Source organism: Halichoerus grypus, chromosome 11 (assembly GCF_964656455.1).
Source record: "Halichoerus grypus chromosome 11, mHalGry1.hap1.1, whole genome shotgun sequence".
Taxonomy (NCBI): domain Eukaryota; kingdom Metazoa; phylum Chordata; class Mammalia; order Carnivora; family Phocidae; genus Halichoerus; species Halichoerus grypus.
The window spans coordinates 94,544,813-94,561,166 of record NC_135722.1 but is presented as its reverse complement, the minus strand read 5'-3'; the positions used below and the strand labels follow the sequence as shown (position 1 = coordinate 94,561,166).

At 45.9% G+C, this 16,354-nt stretch overlaps 1 protein-coding gene across 2 annotated transcripts in view; it reads left to right on the top strand.

Moving 5' to 3' along the window:
- The window catches only part of SORL1 (sortilin related receptor 1), a 152,108-nt gene extending 135,974 nt beyond the window's left edge, over nucleotides 1-16,134 (top strand). For both annotated transcript variants that reach the window (XM_036088009.2, XM_078058847.1), the window contains 7 exons: nucleotides 1,329-1,448; nucleotides 2,306-2,470; nucleotides 3,747-3,921; nucleotides 5,055-5,161; nucleotides 7,447-7,639; nucleotides 10,122-10,334; nucleotides 11,745-16,134. In XM_036088009.2, the coding sequence (XP_035943902.1) occupies nucleotides 1,329-1,448; nucleotides 2,306-2,470; nucleotides 3,747-3,921; nucleotides 5,055-5,161; nucleotides 7,447-7,639; nucleotides 10,122-10,334; nucleotides 11,745-11,812 (1,041 nt within the window). In that variant the 3' untranslated portion in view covers nucleotides 11,813-16,134. The remainder of the gene's footprint in view (nucleotides 1-1,328; nucleotides 1,449-2,305; nucleotides 2,471-3,746; nucleotides 3,922-5,054; nucleotides 5,162-7,446; nucleotides 7,640-10,121; nucleotides 10,335-11,744) is intronic.
- The last annotated feature ends 220 nt before the right edge of the window (nucleotides 16,135-16,354 follow it).

Below are 16,354 nucleotides of genomic sequence, written 5' to 3'. Positions count from 1 at the left end.
TTTCTTCACAGCTTTCCTTCAAGTCCCCGTCTTTACCTGCCTGTGGGCTCTTCCATGCTGCCTGACAAAGAAAGCTTCTTTAGTCCTTACCTCCCGTTTATAAACCCCACAGCCGTGAGCCCCCGCTCCAAGCCCATCAAACACCCCCACCCTGCTTTAAACTCCCGGTTTTCCACATGTATCAGCGGGGGTTAAGAATGGCTGCTAGAACAGAGCTGAAAGTGACAGCGGCTTTAACAGTTTATTTCCCTCCTCATTAAAAGAAGGCGGAGTCCTTCAGCAGGCCTGGGTTTCTACAGCACCAGGTTTGATTGGGAACCCAGGCTGCCTGTGGCCTCCAACTTCAAGGTCAGCTCATGGTCCAAGAGGTCTGAAGCCACACCATCATCTGTGTTCCAGGCAGCAGGAGGGCGGGAGGAAGGGCTTCTCCCTCCATTTCCCCCAGCACCTACTGAGCTCCCACGTGACACCTCTTCTTACAGCTCATTGGCCAGAACTCTGTCACGTGGGCTCTCCCAGCTTGTAGCTCATTGGCCAGAACTTTGTCACGTGGCCTCTCCTAGCTTCCAGGGAGGTGGGAAGTGTAGATTTTCTTCCAGGAGGCAATTCTTAGTAGGAAGCAGGGTTCTAGGAAGGAGGGGAGGAAGAGTGGGTGTCCTCCGGGCAGCTCCCCATGCCTGCCCCGCTGCCCTCCCTCCTCAACCTCCCTCCACAGACGCATTGGCTTCCTCCCCATCTGCACTACCAGCCGTGTTTCTCAGCGTGCCATCTGCTCGCTGAGAACCCCGCTCTTCTCCCTGGCTCATCGTGCAGTCTTTTCCTACAGTATCTCATGCTCTGTATTTGCAACTTGTCATTTATAATCGTGTCTGTTTTTCTTCTCTGTGCCTCCTTCCTCAAAAATGAGCGCTTTGAGGGGCACCTGGATGGCTCAGTAGGTTAAGTGTCTGCCTTCAGCTCGGGTCATGATCTCAGGGTCCTGGGATTGAGCCCTGCACTGGCTCCCTGCTCAGCAGAGAGTCTGCTTCTCCCTCTCCCTCTGCCCCTCCCCCATGCATCCACGCACGCTCGCTCGCTCTCTTTCTGAAATAAATACAATCTTTTTTTAAAAAAAGAGTGCTTTGAGGACAGAGCGCACACGATGTTTATCTTGGTGGTGGTGGGTTCAGTGCCTGCCACAGTGTACCTTCTCTGTAAAATGCTGAAGGAAGACTTCTCTCTTTTGAGCTCTCCTGAAGCTGTTCACAGGGGCATCAGTTAGGGATTTCAAGAGAACGAGGTCACTGGCCACGGAGCTGATGTCCTTTTCCATCCTCTCTGTTTGCCAGGTTTATGGTATTTTCTATGCTACATCCTTCCTTGACCTGTATCGCAATCCGAAGAGCTTGACTACTCCCCTCCACAACAAAACAGTCATTGTCAGTAGGGATGAGCAGTATTTGTTTCTGGTAAGTTTCCCACACTGGGGAGTCCAGAGGAGTTTCTATTTTTTAAGGATGGCTTAAATCCTGGGCTCCTAGCTCAGACCCTGGACCTGGGGAGCTGGAGGCATGACTCTAGGATCCATGTGTGTACAAGAGGGTGCTTCCTCTTCTGTAAAAGCATCGGATTCCTGCTTGAAGAACAGACTGAATGCCCCGGTAACCAACTGCAGCTCTGTGGGGGATTGGGAACTTGGCAAATGGATAAACATTCGCAGGAATGGATAAATGGTTTTTGTCGGATTCCACTTCCAAGACTAGGAACTTAGCCCACATGTTTATACGTGTGCCAAGATAGATGGAAAAAGGTGTGTGGTATACTGTTGCTTGTGATAGCAGAAGATTTGAAACCAGTGGCTATCAAGAGAAGACCGGTTAAGAATACAGGGCAACCCTTCAAAAGAAATAGAACTGAGGTGGAAAAGTATTCAAAAGAAATAGTACTGAGGTGGAAAAAAATCTATGCTATCTTATTAAGTGAAAGAAGTGAAGGCCTAAAAATGTGTAATATTTTCTCATTTGTATAAAAATATTAAGAAAAACAGGCTACGTGTACGCACACATATACGTATAAGTATGTATCTGTATGCACACACACGTGTATTTGTGCTTACATAAGCACAGGACATTTCTGGAAAGAAGCATAGAAAACCGTTACTGTTCCTGGGAAAATGGATTAGAGAGCTGGGGTAGGTGGGGAATTATTTTACATTTTGTATCTTTTTTTGTACTGATTGAATTTTAATTGTGTACACCTGTCACTATTTTGTTGGAAAAAAATGGCTTCGTGCCAACTCCATGCATCCCCGTGGTATTGATTTCAGGTCCGGGTGGTGGTGCCCTACCAAGGGCCATCCTCCGACTACGTTGTGGTGAGGATGATCCCAGACAGCAGGCTCCCACCTCGTCACCTGCATTCAGTTCATACTGGCAAAACCTCAGCTGTCATCAAGTGGGAATCCCCGTATGATTCTCCTAACCAGGACCTGGTGAGAGGGCCGGGTATCCAGCCAGCCATTACTATTCTTGGCATGGTTGGGGACAGGGCAGGGGGTGCTGTCATGGGAAAGCTAGGCCTGGCGGTGGGAGCTCTGGGAGGTCTCGTCTCCATATCTGTGTGCCCAAAGATGGGGTCCTTATAAGTGCCTCTTCGGAGTTTTCCCTTCCCCCATTATTTCCCGCTTTTCTATTCGTTCTTTTCTGCCTTCTTACCTTCCCTTCCCTGAGCCTGTAAAGTGGGATGGCAGACAAAGGCCTGCCCGCCAAGTGCAGCTCATTGCCTGTTTCTGTAAATACAGTTGATTAGAACCAAGCTCTACCCAGTCATTTACATCTTATCTGTGACGGCTTTCACACTACAAATGGCAGAATTGAATAGCTCTGGGAAAGACCATTTGGCCTCCAAAACCTAAAAGTATTTTCTATCTGAACCTTTACAAAAACATTGACCGGCTCTTGCTCTAAAAAAAGAGATGAGGGGCGCCTGGGTGGCTCAGTCGGTTAAGCGTCCACCTCTTGATTTCAGCTCAGGTCGTGATCGCAGGGTCATGAGATCGAGCTCTGTGCTGGGCGTGGAGCCTGCTTGAGCTTCTCCCTCTGCCCTCTCCTCCCCCTCTAAAAAATAAAATAAAATTAAGAAATAAATAAGAGGCAGTAACTCTGGAAAACTGCTCCCATTTTCCTTTGGCCCAGGCTGCTTTTCCCTCCATCCCCTGTGCCCTCTCCCTCATCCCTGGGGTGGGTGGTTTTACTCGGTTGCTCAGGCTCTCCTTGACTCTCCAATTCTTCCTGGTGATTGAGTTTCCTGTACTTACCACATGTCCCTGTGTTTGCCCTGGCCTCCACATATGTAAAAAGCAACCCGGGAGACAATAAGTAGAATTTGTTGTCCTTTCATTGTGTCCTCTGACACTACCTGGAACTATTACAGCTGGGGAGACACAATGAACACTGAATTTGAATTGCTCTTGCCTGTTCCAACCTCTCTGTGGATGCCACAATAAATGTGACTTTCCCTAGGCTCATTTTTTTGGGTCAAATCAATAATTCTCTGCACAGTTCTGGGAGTGAGTGCTTGTTCCAAGTCTGGACCTGGCCACCCCAAAGGCTTTCCAGAGAACAGAGTCAGGCTGCAGGGCTCAGAAGGTGGTTGCTATGGGTCACAGCCCCTGATACACTTAGGTTACATTGTTCGCCACTGAATTGCAAAGAGTGAAAAAGCACCGAGTTTCTGATTACCATTAAGGTCTCTTTTTCTTGTCCCAGTTATATGCAATTGCTGTCAAAGATCTAATAAGAAAGAGTGACAGAAGCTACAAAATAAAATCCCGCAACAGTACTGTGGAATACACCCTTACCAAGTTGGAACCTGGAGGGAAATACCACATCGTTGTCCAACTGGGGAACATGAGCAAAGATTCCAGCATAAAAATCACCACAGGTAAACGGGAGAGAGATTAGGGTCCTTCCCACACAGCAAGGGGCCCGCAGGGCTGCTAGGACGCCTAGACATTAACAGCAGGAAGTACAAACACCCCCTTCAGCATCCGCAGCGGGCCCGGAGGGGTGGGCTTCCAGTGCCTGGGCAGGGTGGTGGACTGGGGGGTATCCTGTGTCTCTTTTCACTCTCCTGCCTGGCTGGTTTTGACACTTGTGGGGGAGAAGAGCAGGAATACCCAAAAGAGTTAGGAAATAAAACTGAGCATTTTCCACGAAAGCCAAGGATGGGAAGCTGGGCTGAAATCACATGGTTCCTCGAGGCAGGGTGATGTGTAGCCAAGGAGGGAGCCCAGTAACTGCGCAGTAGGATTGAAGGGGCCTTGCTGCCAGCCCGCGGTGGGCTCGGCAGTCAGACTGGTTCGGAAAGCAGGTAGTGAGCTTGGGTACTTGGGCAGCAGCACACAGTGTCAGAGTGTCTGTGACGGAGGCTCAGCCCCACCAGGCCGGCCGTGTGGGCGCCCCTAGGGAGAGTAGGAAAGCAGACCGGAACCAGAGCAGAAGTCCAGCAAGGCTAGGAAACTGTGGTCCATCCCATCCCTTCCCTTCCCTCTCTCCCCCACCCAATTTGGTTTTGGCCATCGGTGGCTCTGAGGACCACTAAATGAGGTACTGTCCAAATTTCTTGGCTAAAGGTATTATAACAACAACAAAAGAGATGCCAGTTCGAGTGTCTACCATGTGCTAGGCTCTATGCTAAGCAACACGGGTGTTTTATTTCTTCCTTAACCTAGCCTTTCAAGTTAGCACATTTTTTCTTTTTTTTTTTAATATTTTATTTATTTATTTTTAGAGACCAAGAGTGCGAGCGGGGTGGGGGGAGGGGCAGAGGGTGATCGGGAGGGAGAGAGAGAATCCCAAGCAGGCTCCACGCCCAGCACAGAGCCCCACACGGAGCTCGATCTCACAACCCTGAGATCATGACCTGAGCCTAAACCAAGAGTTGGATGCTCAACCTACTGAGCCACCCAGGCGCCCCTCAAGTTAGCATTTATCTAATCTCTCTATGACAGACAAGAAAACAGTGATTCCAGTATATAGCCACTAACTATATTCTGTTTCATCATTAATTTTCAGTTTCATTATCTGCACCTGATGCCTTAAAAATCATAACAGAAAATGACCACGTTCTTCTGTTTTGGAAAAGTCTAGCTTTGAAGGAAAAGCATTTTAATGAAAGCAGGGTGAGTTCCTCCCTCCTTCTCAATGACTTTGGGAATCTAATTGAAATGCAGTTTTAGAGATGAGCTCGTTAACAGCATGCTGGCATAGATAGGGGAAAAAGAATAGGGCAAGGGAGTGAACCTGAGAATTAAAGGACCATTTTCTGTGGGCTTGCTAATTAGTGAAATGGTTGTACTGCCCATTAAAGATGAGAATCTCTGCACTAAGCACTTTTCATTCCTGAACTTGTCTTTCCCTAAAGACGGGAATGGGCTGGAGCCCATGCTGTGCCTTCTGAAGCTGGATGGGGCTCAGCATCGGAACCAGGGCCCCATCCTTCATAGCCCCAGTCTGAGAGCAGGGCTGTGGCCCCCGTGCCTGGGACAGTCTCAACCTGGCCTCGCAGTTTCTTTCCAGTGATGTTTGAGGGGGCAGGAAGTGCTTGAAGATAGTCTCTTGACATACGGAAAACACTATTTTGTTTTGTCATCGGCAGACCAATTACTGTATTCACAGCAGAAGGCAGGAGGAGAAGAAGAGCGTCACCTGGGAACAGATCTGCCACCCAAAGGTGGACAGATTCTTGAGTGGACCTGGCTTGTCCCCATGGTCAACAAAGCAGGAGCTATAGAGACCCCGTGAATCAGCTGTGGCTATTTTGGGGTTCGGTGGCGGCAAAGGGTGCTAGGTTTGTAAACAGTCACAGTGTAAGGCCAGAAACAGCTAGATTAAAACTTGAAAATTCTCGCAACTCTTCCAACCGTGACTTGTAAATGGTTAATATTTACAGATATAAAGAAAGCTTTCAAAGCAGTTCAAAACAGAAATATTCTGATTTTGAAAAAGGTACAGGTAACAAAACAAAAACTACAGTAACCATAAGCAAAAGAAGGATCTACCTCACTAATAATCTGAACCACAAAGATAGGACACTTTCACATTAAACAGGCTAAGTTTTAGGGGAAGAGTATTACCAGTATGAGTTGTAGTTGGGGAGATTAGCACTCTGGAAATGCGAATTGGAAATGCCTTCCATAAGGCACTTTGGTAATGTGTATCAGAAGCATGAAAAGCGTTCATACCCTTTGACCCAGCAGTTCTTTCAGGATCTTATTCTAAGGAAACGATGTACATCACGAATTTATGTGCAAGGCTATTCAGGGCAGTTTTATTTCTGATAGTAAGAAAGGAGAAACAACTTTAATGTCCAACAGAAGAAGACTAGTTAAATAAATGGTTGATGTTTGTGTCATTTAAATGTTTTTCTTTATACCTTTATGTATTTGGCAAATGTTCTACAGAAACTGTTTATTAGATAGAAAATAACTAATGCCAGTTTATAATGGAGAATGCAGGGATGGGATTCGGGGCAGGAGGCGTTGGGAGGCCCAGTTTGGCAGCCGGCTGTCATCGGGGATCCCTCCGAGGTGGTGGAAGCCTGGCTTTCAGGTTGAGATGGCAGGTCAATACTTCACTCCCAGGAGAGGGAGGGTTTGTGCATAAGCAGGTGGCACGTCCTTCTCCCCGCCCCCCCCCCCAAGCTTAGAGTTCAGAGACTAGACAGGTCAGTGGAATGGGGACCAAGAGACTGTGAGTATGCAGTGGGGCCCAGTATGTGGATAGAGATAAGAGAGGAGGTCTTTTTTTTTTTTTTTTTGATGTTGATGGGGTGGAAGTTGGTAGCTTTGACACTGGAATACTTAGAGATTAGCAGAGAAGTCCAGTAGTCAGTTCTGATCCCAGCCCGATCTTGAAGGGCTTTCTATTCAAGGCCCGGTTGGTCTGGGGCCACCATTAGCCTCAAGGAGCTGGTGAGCGAGCTGTGGGCTGCAGATGGAGTTCCCACACGCTGTTCTACGGAGAAATGTCCTGACTTTTCTTACCCCACTGCTGGAGTCCACTGTGATTTGGATTTATTATTAGTCAAATCCCATTACGGTGAACTATTGCTGACTTGTCCGGATTCTTTGTGGCATTTAATATTAATCTGGACTGTTGACCAGAACTTTGAATGTGTACTGGAATATTTGTTAAAATGGCTTTTATTAGGGCTACGCTTTTCACTTCCACTTTGCAGCTCATAAGTGGGCATGGTAGTTATTTGAGACATTTGGGATGGGAAAATTACCATTTTCTGAATCCAGTATCTCAGTGGTAATGTAAAAAGATCTAGTAAGAAAACCAAAGTGCTTTAGCATCTATAAAAGCCTGCAATAAGGAGCTCACATAAAGTTGGAACCAGTAATAGAAGCTGTCAGATTCCTTATTTAACATCCTGAACAATCTCTTGTGTCTTTGTTTTCAGGGCTATGAGATACACATGTTTGATAGTGCCATGAATATCTCAGCTTACCTTGGGAATACTACTGACAATTTCTTTAAAATTTCCAACCTGAAATTGGGTCATAATTACACTTTCACTGTGCAAGCAAGATGCCTTTTTGGCAGCCAGATTTGTGGGGAGCCTGCTGTCCTGCTATATGATGAGCTGGGGTCTGGTAAGTCACTCATGGGTCCAGTTTCCGTCTTCAGTTCTGGGGAAATTGATGAAGGATGTAGTATGGTTTGATGAATTTGTGTCTTTTTTTTTTTTTTTAAGATTTTATTTATTTATTTGAGAGAGAGAAAGAGCACGCACATGTGCAAGAGCAGGGGGAGGGGCAGAGGGAGAGGCAGAGAATCTTAAGCAGACTCTGCTGAGTGAGGACCCTTAAGCAGGACTTTAGATCATGACCAGAGCCGAAACCAGGAGTCAAATGCTTAACTGACTGAACCACCTGGGCACCCCAAGATGTGTCTTTCTAAAGTGTATTTAAAATATTCTCTCAAAAAAAATAAAATAAAAAAATAAAATATTCTTTCAGTTTAAAAGAAAATCACTTATGTATCAATTTAATCAGGCACTGATTTAACAAATACTTCCCTGAGCCAGGTGTGCTGTGAGGAGCTGGGGTTACAAAGTGACCACATTCTGAATGTAAAGCTCAAGAAAGGGAATGGGTTAAAAATAGGTTTTGTTTAGTGATTAACATAACAATAAAAAATTTAAAAAAATAGGTTTTGTTTCAAAAGGAGATTCTGCTTGGGAAAGACTAGGTTGAGTATGAGTTTTAGTGTTTGTCTTTTGCAGGACTTTTCAGAGCCTCCAATATGCTAATGTTCCCTGTGGTTCTTCCAAGTCAGTAAATAATCTCCTTCCCATAGAGTAACTGATTTTATAGCCTCCCCCATTCTTAGCTGTCGGTCCAGAGCAGAACCTGAATTTGGCCTGGCGTCTTGTCTTCTGAACACTGACAGATATCGGTGCTGGGTCATGCTGATGGCGGAGAGGAACCTTTCCTTTACACAGAAATTCTTCTTGTATCGTAGTACCTTGGCCAGGATATCAACAGACGTTTTGCCACTGGTCTTTTTTCGTAGCATTTACTCCCAGCCAGGAATTCACCAACGCTCAAGCCAAAATCTTGTGTTAGAGTTGTATGCTCCGACATGTCATGCTTCCCAGGCACCTCCCTAAAAGGAAAACCTTGCAAACCGCTTCCCTTTGGAGAATCATAGCATACTAGAGGTTCTGAGAAGGTCTTACAGAAAACAGACAACAAAAGTCTTGTTAACCTAGCGTTTCCTAAATAGAGCCTCCTTTTTAAGTAAAACCAATTAGCGACTGTGAAATAGACTTAGGGAAAAAGTGTTGCTTTTATAAAACTGAGATTGTCAAGCAGAAAGAATCTCTCCGTGAGGCCTCAGTTAGTCTTTGCCTTGTCCCTTGATGTTTGGGTCCCCTCAGAAGTGGGGTGTGGGGGGGAGAGGGGGTCCACTCATTCCTGTTTCCTGCACCACGCTGGTTTCTCCTGACTGCTCCAGCTAAGAGCATCCCCTAATTTACCACTTCACAGCTGGGGTTAGGTTGGGACATACGACATAAGATCTTGCCCCAGCTTTTCCTGGTAGGTCAATAATGAGAGAAATTAAAGGCATGGATATTGAGTTGTTAGATTGGGCTTGCAAGAAATGGCTGTTCTCTGGCCCATCTCGATGAACATCTGGTTGGGATGAGTCCCTGGGTAGCTACTGAGCCTTCCCCGTGAGGCACAGGTCTGGCCCGTACCACTTGGCCCTATGCCAGGGAATGACCTCAAGCCTGATGAGGCTCCTTATGGGACCTGAAAAGTCCACTGTGCTTCTGTAGCTCAAACTGACTCCCAAGTTCCACTTCCTGCCCTCAGGCTCAGACTTTCCCCAGGATTTTTTAAGACCGGCCCAAACCCAACAGGGGGATGGCTTTGCCCTAGAGCCCTATTGGGGCAGATCTACCAGCACATCATCATAGAGCTGGAATTTGTTTAAGACATGGGCAAGTGAGCATCATTGTTAGGTCATAGACACCTAACTGGCTTTGCAAAGAGCATTTTAAAAATGTGAAATGTGTATGGAAACGTTCTTTCTCTCTTTCATCTAAGTAAAAAAAAAAAAAACTCAAAACTTCATGAGCTGTTAAGTCAGCATTGCAGTAAAGGAATCTCGTTTGTATCACTTAATGGAGCTTCAGGTAATTGCAGTTCAGAGTGACTTTGGTGCCAAGTAGGGGGAAATAATTGCAATCTCGTTAATTAGTGGTCTGATTTCACATCCTCTTATGTAAGGCAAGCAAGTGGTCTTAAGTAATAATGCTAATGAAATCAATGTTGATACCCCAACAAAGGTCTCCCTTCCAAGAGATTATCTAAATAAACAACAAGGCCGTGATTAGGCTAATGTAATTACCGTATTTGCATGCACAAGGCCCGTGGGCTGTCAGCTCGTGGCAAGGCGTCGGGAAACAGTCAGGCGCCACGTGCAGGAACATGCCACACCAGGCAGGTGGCTTGGGTCACTGCCGACGAGCAGCGTTTTTGGTGGGGGCGGGGGGGGTCCGAGTTGCTTGGTCCGTTTTCCCGCCCTGACGTCGGAGGCTTACTGTGGGGCCTCTTGCCTTGGCAGGTGGGGACGCGTCAGCGTTCCGGGCTGCCAGGTCCACTGATGTTGCTGCCGTGGTGGTGCCCATCCTGTTCCTGATACTGCTGAGCCTGGGGGTCGGGTTTGCGGTCCTGTACACCAAGCATCGGAGGCTGCAGAACAGCTTCACTGCCTTTGCCAATAGCCACTACAGCTCCCGGCTGGGCTCGGCCATCTTCTCCTCGGGGGACGACCTGGGTGAGTGGGGCAGGCTGCCCTGGTGCTTCCTCCCAGCGCGGACCCCTGCAAAGCCGCTTCCTTGCTTAGGAAATACCTATGTTAAGCTCATCTTTTGACACTCGAGGAGTGACTCGTTAACCAGTGATCTCACTGCTTTAGGTTAAACCAGTTGGAGCCCTTTGCTTTGAACTTGCTTCTATACGAAAATACTTGTAGTCTCTTCTGCGGTGTGGTCCCGGCCTGAGACCGGGAGTGGTCTTGCGGAAGAACTGGTAGGAGCTTGCCTTGTACAGGAAGGATAGGAAGGCCCTGGGCTTGGGATACTCCCAAAGTATCAGCAGATTTTCAAGAATTTCCAAGTCCTCTCATCCTTCATGGACCTGGAGGTCTGACATCTTGGAAGAGCCTAGTCAAGAGAAAAAGTCACGCTTTCCCAGATGACTTCTGTCCAAAGACGGCCTTTCCATCTGGCTGTCTGTCTTTCTGATAGCTAGTGAAATCTCCTCGGCCATTCTTCTTTCATGTATCCATAACATGGTATGGAAAAAAGAAAGAAAGATCCCTTTTAAAATGTCTACATGCTCAAATTAGTAACTGCTAATAGAGCTGGTAGACCACTTAATATAATAAATTAGGTGTGTTTTGGGGGTCTTCCCCAAACGCAGACTGCTGAATGTCATTTTACATACCTATTTTTTCTGTAAACCAGTTATAATTTTTTTTGTTTGTAAAGTACTTGTGAATTCCCCGTTCATTGATCATTTGATATTAGCTTTGCTCCTTCTTCTTCTCAGTTTCCTGTCTTGCTTCGTACAAGTATTTGGTCTGCCTTGCATGAATGGGGTGCATTCTTTGCTTCTGTTACTGGGGGCAAAAGGAGTTTGACCCATGGTGATACCACACAGTGATCACTGAATGTGGATCACAACTTATTTGCACAGGATTGTACCAGGGACCACAAGGGGACATCCATTAGTCTGGGAAGCTGTCCTCAAAAAGCTTAAACCCCTCTAAGATCCCTACCCTCAGAGCAGTGTGGGTTCAGGGGAGAAAACAGACCATGAGGTTTCACTGTGTTAACATAGGGTGTGGATAATTCAAATTAGGGAAGCTAAATCACCCGTTGGACTTTTGGGTAGGTAATAAGATTCTCCTTCCTACGAGATTTACTTTCTTTACTTGGTTAAGTTCAAGCTACCATTAAAATAAGCTTGACCACCCATTGATGGGGGAGAAGTGGACTCAAGAGTGTCAGTGGGGGAGCTGAGCTGGGTTTCAGCTTTGGCTACTGCGCCTGGTAGGCTGCGGTCCCAATTTTCCAGGCTGGGGCTCACGCTGGTGTCGGGGGTGGCTGGGGCGGAGCGGTGGGAGTTGGGGTTGGGTGCAGGTGCGCTGGGACTCACCAAGGACCGACTGTTTTGCCTTTAGGGGAGGATGATGAAGATGCTCCCATGATAACTGGATTTTCAGATGACGTCCCCATGGTGATAGCCTGAAAGCTGTCCTCACTAGAAACCAAATGGTGTAAATATTTTATTTGATAAAGATAGTTGATGGTTTATTTTAAAAGATGCACTTTGAGTTGCAATATGTTATTTTTATATGGGCCAAAAACAAAAACAAAAACAACAAAAAAAGGAAAGCAAGGAATGAATAAACTTTGTAGTAATCAACTGTGAACTTCAAACCAGGTTGATTTCAGTAACCAAATTGCTTTGATTTCATATTAATGTAGTCTTACAGGGCTGTGCTTGCTGGGCATGCTTTTAAGTCTGTGAGATAATTTTGGTTCAACAAATTGGCCATTCTTTTTATTTTTCTAAGACACAGAAATGTATTTAATAAAAACTTCAAGAGAGGGTGATGGGTGAAATCCCTCCCACCCCCCCTCATTGAAAGTGTGCTCAAATTTTAAATTTTGTTTGGATTTAGTTTATATGAAAGTATTTGTGTGTATTATGGGGGAAGGTTCTTTTCTGTAATTTTGTTAATTTATTGGGACTCTGTATAAGGCAGGGCTTTCGTGGTCATCCGACTCTGCACGTTATGAGGGGTCGCAGGGTTGAGGGGTGGGGAACAGAAGCAGTTTTGTTGCCATTCCGGAAACAGTCCGTTTTTATTCACTCGTGTGTCCCATAGTGGTATTTGGCAGGAGAGCACACTGAATCATTGCTCAGTTTCAGTTAAACAGCTGCAGCTCAGCAAGGCCCTGCAAGCCACAGCTTCTTCTCTTACGTTAATGGATGGACTCTTACCGTCTACGCCTCTGCACAAGACGTAGCTCTCCTTGCTGCAAGATGGGAACACTGCTGCATTATACCCTGGTGTCGTGGTCACCGCCACAAATGACTCTGCTTGTGGGAGAGTACTAGGTCTGTGCCACGGGAGATACACTGGCAGATAGAGTACCTAATTTGTCCTTTGCCAATCTTTTGTTTTCCTTACCACTGAAGAATCTCGAATGTAAAGGTTTTTTTTTTGTTTTTTTTTTTTTTAATTTGAGAGAGCAAGTGAGAGAGCACAAGCAGGGGGAGCGGCAGGCAGAGGGAGAAGCCGACTCCCTGCCGAGCAGGGAGCCCGATGCGGGACTCGATCCCAGGACCCCGGGATCATGACCTGAGCCGAAGGCAGACGCTTAACCGACTGAGCCACCCAGGCGCGAATGTAAAGTTTTCTATTTGTGTTGAGGTGGCCACGTACTGTCTTTAAAACTGTGTACCTGATATATGCAGTCATTTTGAATTGGATCAGTGCCTTCTCTTTTTTTTTTCCTTTCCTTCCGCCTCCTTCCCCTGCACCCCTGCCCAGTTTAAAGAGTGCTGTTCACTCCGACAGAGATAGAGGAGCTGGACGGATTTGAGACCGTTCTATCCAATTTACGGTCGCGGCACCACTAGAGCTTATTCTCTCTATAAAACAAGCTGAGCTTTTATCCCTTACGCCTTTAAATGCCACCCCGGTATTCACATCATGGCCACCTGACCATCGTGGACCGATGCCCGCCCTTTAGACTTAGCGCCGTAGACGCCGACGTCCAGTGCTGTTGTGACTCCCGTAGGAGCCTCAGCGCAGAACCTCTCAGCTGAGACGCAGGGAGCTCGGGGGATATTCCAAAGTCATGTTTCCGAATATGTGTCCTTTATATGCAAGCTTTGTAAAGACCCCATGTCCTCTGAGGTGCGCCGTATCACCTTCTCACAAGTATTTGCTTTCTTTTAACCAAAAGTATCATTCTTGGGTGAGAATATAGATTTGTTCTATCTAGTGATAGTCTGGAAAACAAAGAGCCAATTAAAATTTTTTAGTTTAAAAATTTTTAATTTATATATATATATACATATATATATTTTGAATGAGGAGTATTTTCAACTGTAGACATGTAGTATGTCGTGTGGGTAAGGCTCTGTTTGATTTTAACAAGCGGTGGTCATGATGAGCCTCCTTCCAGCCTTTTTTTCCCTTCTTCCCCTCTCTTTCCTTTGTGACTTTTGTAAAGAATGGAATTTCTTTGGCTTTATCTTGTCTTGGGGTTTTGTTCAAAGCTCCAAGCGCTACCCTCCACCCCCACCCCTTTCGTAAAGCTCTTTAAGTAGCTGAAAGATTAACAGTCTGGTGGGAGGCAGAGTCATTTAATTGAACCACTAGAAAGTATATTTTCTCCTTTTCTTTTTCTGCCAACTTTTTGTTGGCATTCGTAAAAGCTGATCCGAAAGGCTCTGAGACGTTATTTTCCATTATTCCATACGCAAGCCTTTCTACAGAGCTTGTGTCTCCAGTCGGCAACTGGAGACACTTCTGAGCATCCAGTTCTTGTTACGAGTGCCTCCCAAAGCTTAGTGCACAGTACTGTATAGATTGGCCATCGCCCCTCTCCTTGGAAAACGCCACTGTGCTGTTTGAGAAAAAGCAGCCTTTTAGGGCTAGAGTATTTTATATACACAGAAGAGCTAAGTTTCTGAAGACTAAGCTAGGTAGATGCAGCTACATGTAAATTGTATATTTTTATGAACTTTTCAAGCACGCACTCTTCCTTCCCTCTGCATAGCTTTGTGGGGTTTCGGTGTATGTGTGTCGTCTGCGAGAGTCCAGAGGTTGGAGTGACCTTAGGAGATGAGGACAAAAAGTATGTGCAGCCTTTGAAAGTGACCAGATAATTGTCTTCACTGTGACCAGTCAGAGCCCCTGTTTGTGAAGAAGGGGCTTTTTTGTACCTCGTTGAAGATGCCACCTCAGAAGTTCACACTGTACAGGGAAAAGGTTTTATTCTCTCCCAGCGCACATTAGAATGTCAGAAGCCCGCATCCACGTGGACCACGGTGGACCACTAACAGACCACTAAAATTTGGCAGGCAGGGCGATTGTGTACAGATTTTCTCTGGAGGCTGATTTTGCCCCTTTATGTGTTGAACGCCCCTCGAGCCTTGTGAGACACGGGTCCAGGCGGATGAAATGACAGAGAGTAGAAATCTGCAGAGGAGTCCAGGGAGGAGCCACATCTACGCAGACCTTTCCAGACACGTGAGAAGTCCCAGTAATTACTGGCTGCCCTGGCATACTGGGTACAAGGTTATGATGCTGGGTAACTGGTTGAAACTTTGGACTTTGGGAAGAGAGATTCCTGGGGTTCCACCTCTGCTTGTATCCCTCGGGACCTTTGGGTGGGACAGGTGTGGGACACACAGCTCTGTGTTCTCTCCTGCCCATCATCCTGGCCTACTAGATTAAGCTATGCTTCAGCCATTTAAGGAATGTACCCCTTCTCACACAGTGGCTGTTTTGGGGGGAACTGGGGAGAGCGATGGTGTGGCGAGGCTCTTAGAGATAATCGCCCACTTCCCCTTGGAGAACCCTGTCTTCAAATATCCACCCAACGGTCACTCCATCTTGTAAGATTATAGTCCCGCTACTTCCTTAAGGGCAGAAACCTCATCTTGTTAGGTTTGGTTGGTCACTTTCCTACTGATGGGGGGCATGGTGAATCCCCGAGAAGATTTTTCCTTCGACAGAGCTGGGAGACCCGTCAGAGAAGGGTTCTGGGAGATAAGTCAACTGAATACCATCTCCATATTGATTTTCAGAATTGACTCTTAAAACTTTGTGCAGAATCTTCACTTTGTTGGGATTGTATCTTGACATTCCTAGTCTGTTATTTTTATTAACTGGAGTGTGTGCTGCCTTTCAGGTACAATTTTTATGTAATAAGAGCCAGTGCATTAAGTTTATATAGACTACTTTCTATGCAAGACTGAGATATGGAATAGATAGCAAGAGGGATGGATAGTTGGGTACACGGACAATGAGCTCGTTCTCAGAATGGGAACCACCATCGAATGTGGGTTGAGGGAGGATAGGTTGTGTATATGTTTCTGCCCACTAATTTTGAGCAGCCATATTAGGAATTAAATCCTCAGAGCCAAGTAACCCAAGAATGGTATTCGTCTCATGTGTACTAATGCCAGTGGAAACAAGTATGAGTGCCGAAGTGGAACATTATTCTCAGATGTCCTCCCGTGTCATTTCTCATTTAAAGACTCTTGTTACGAATTATTAGAAACTTTAGGCAAAATCAAAGTATTGGCAGCAAAATAAAGGCCTACTCTGCTCTTATTTAAAGTGAAACACTGTATACTTGTTTCTCTCCAAAGTGAAATTAGGCATTTATGATTTCAATTGCCTTGATACATTTCCAAATCACCGATTTCTGCTGAAGATTTTACTATATTGTTGCACAATTTTACGATAATTTTTGTCTCAATGTCAACTTTTTTCACTGAATAAAAATGTAACTGGGTCAAGGAAACACCTCTCTGAAAATCCACTCTCTACATGTGTCTCGAGTCGTTCTTTGGAGTGCAATAAAGGTGGTTAATACAGTCTCCGAACACCATTCGATTTGCCTGTTTTAGAAGGATGTTTCTTTCATAGACGAGACAACACTAAGAGCTGAACAATTCTGTTATTAACAAGGTGGTCTCAGACGGTGGATCCTCGAAGCACATGATGCCTTTGTGTTGGCTGAGGAGTGGGCAGATGTCCAG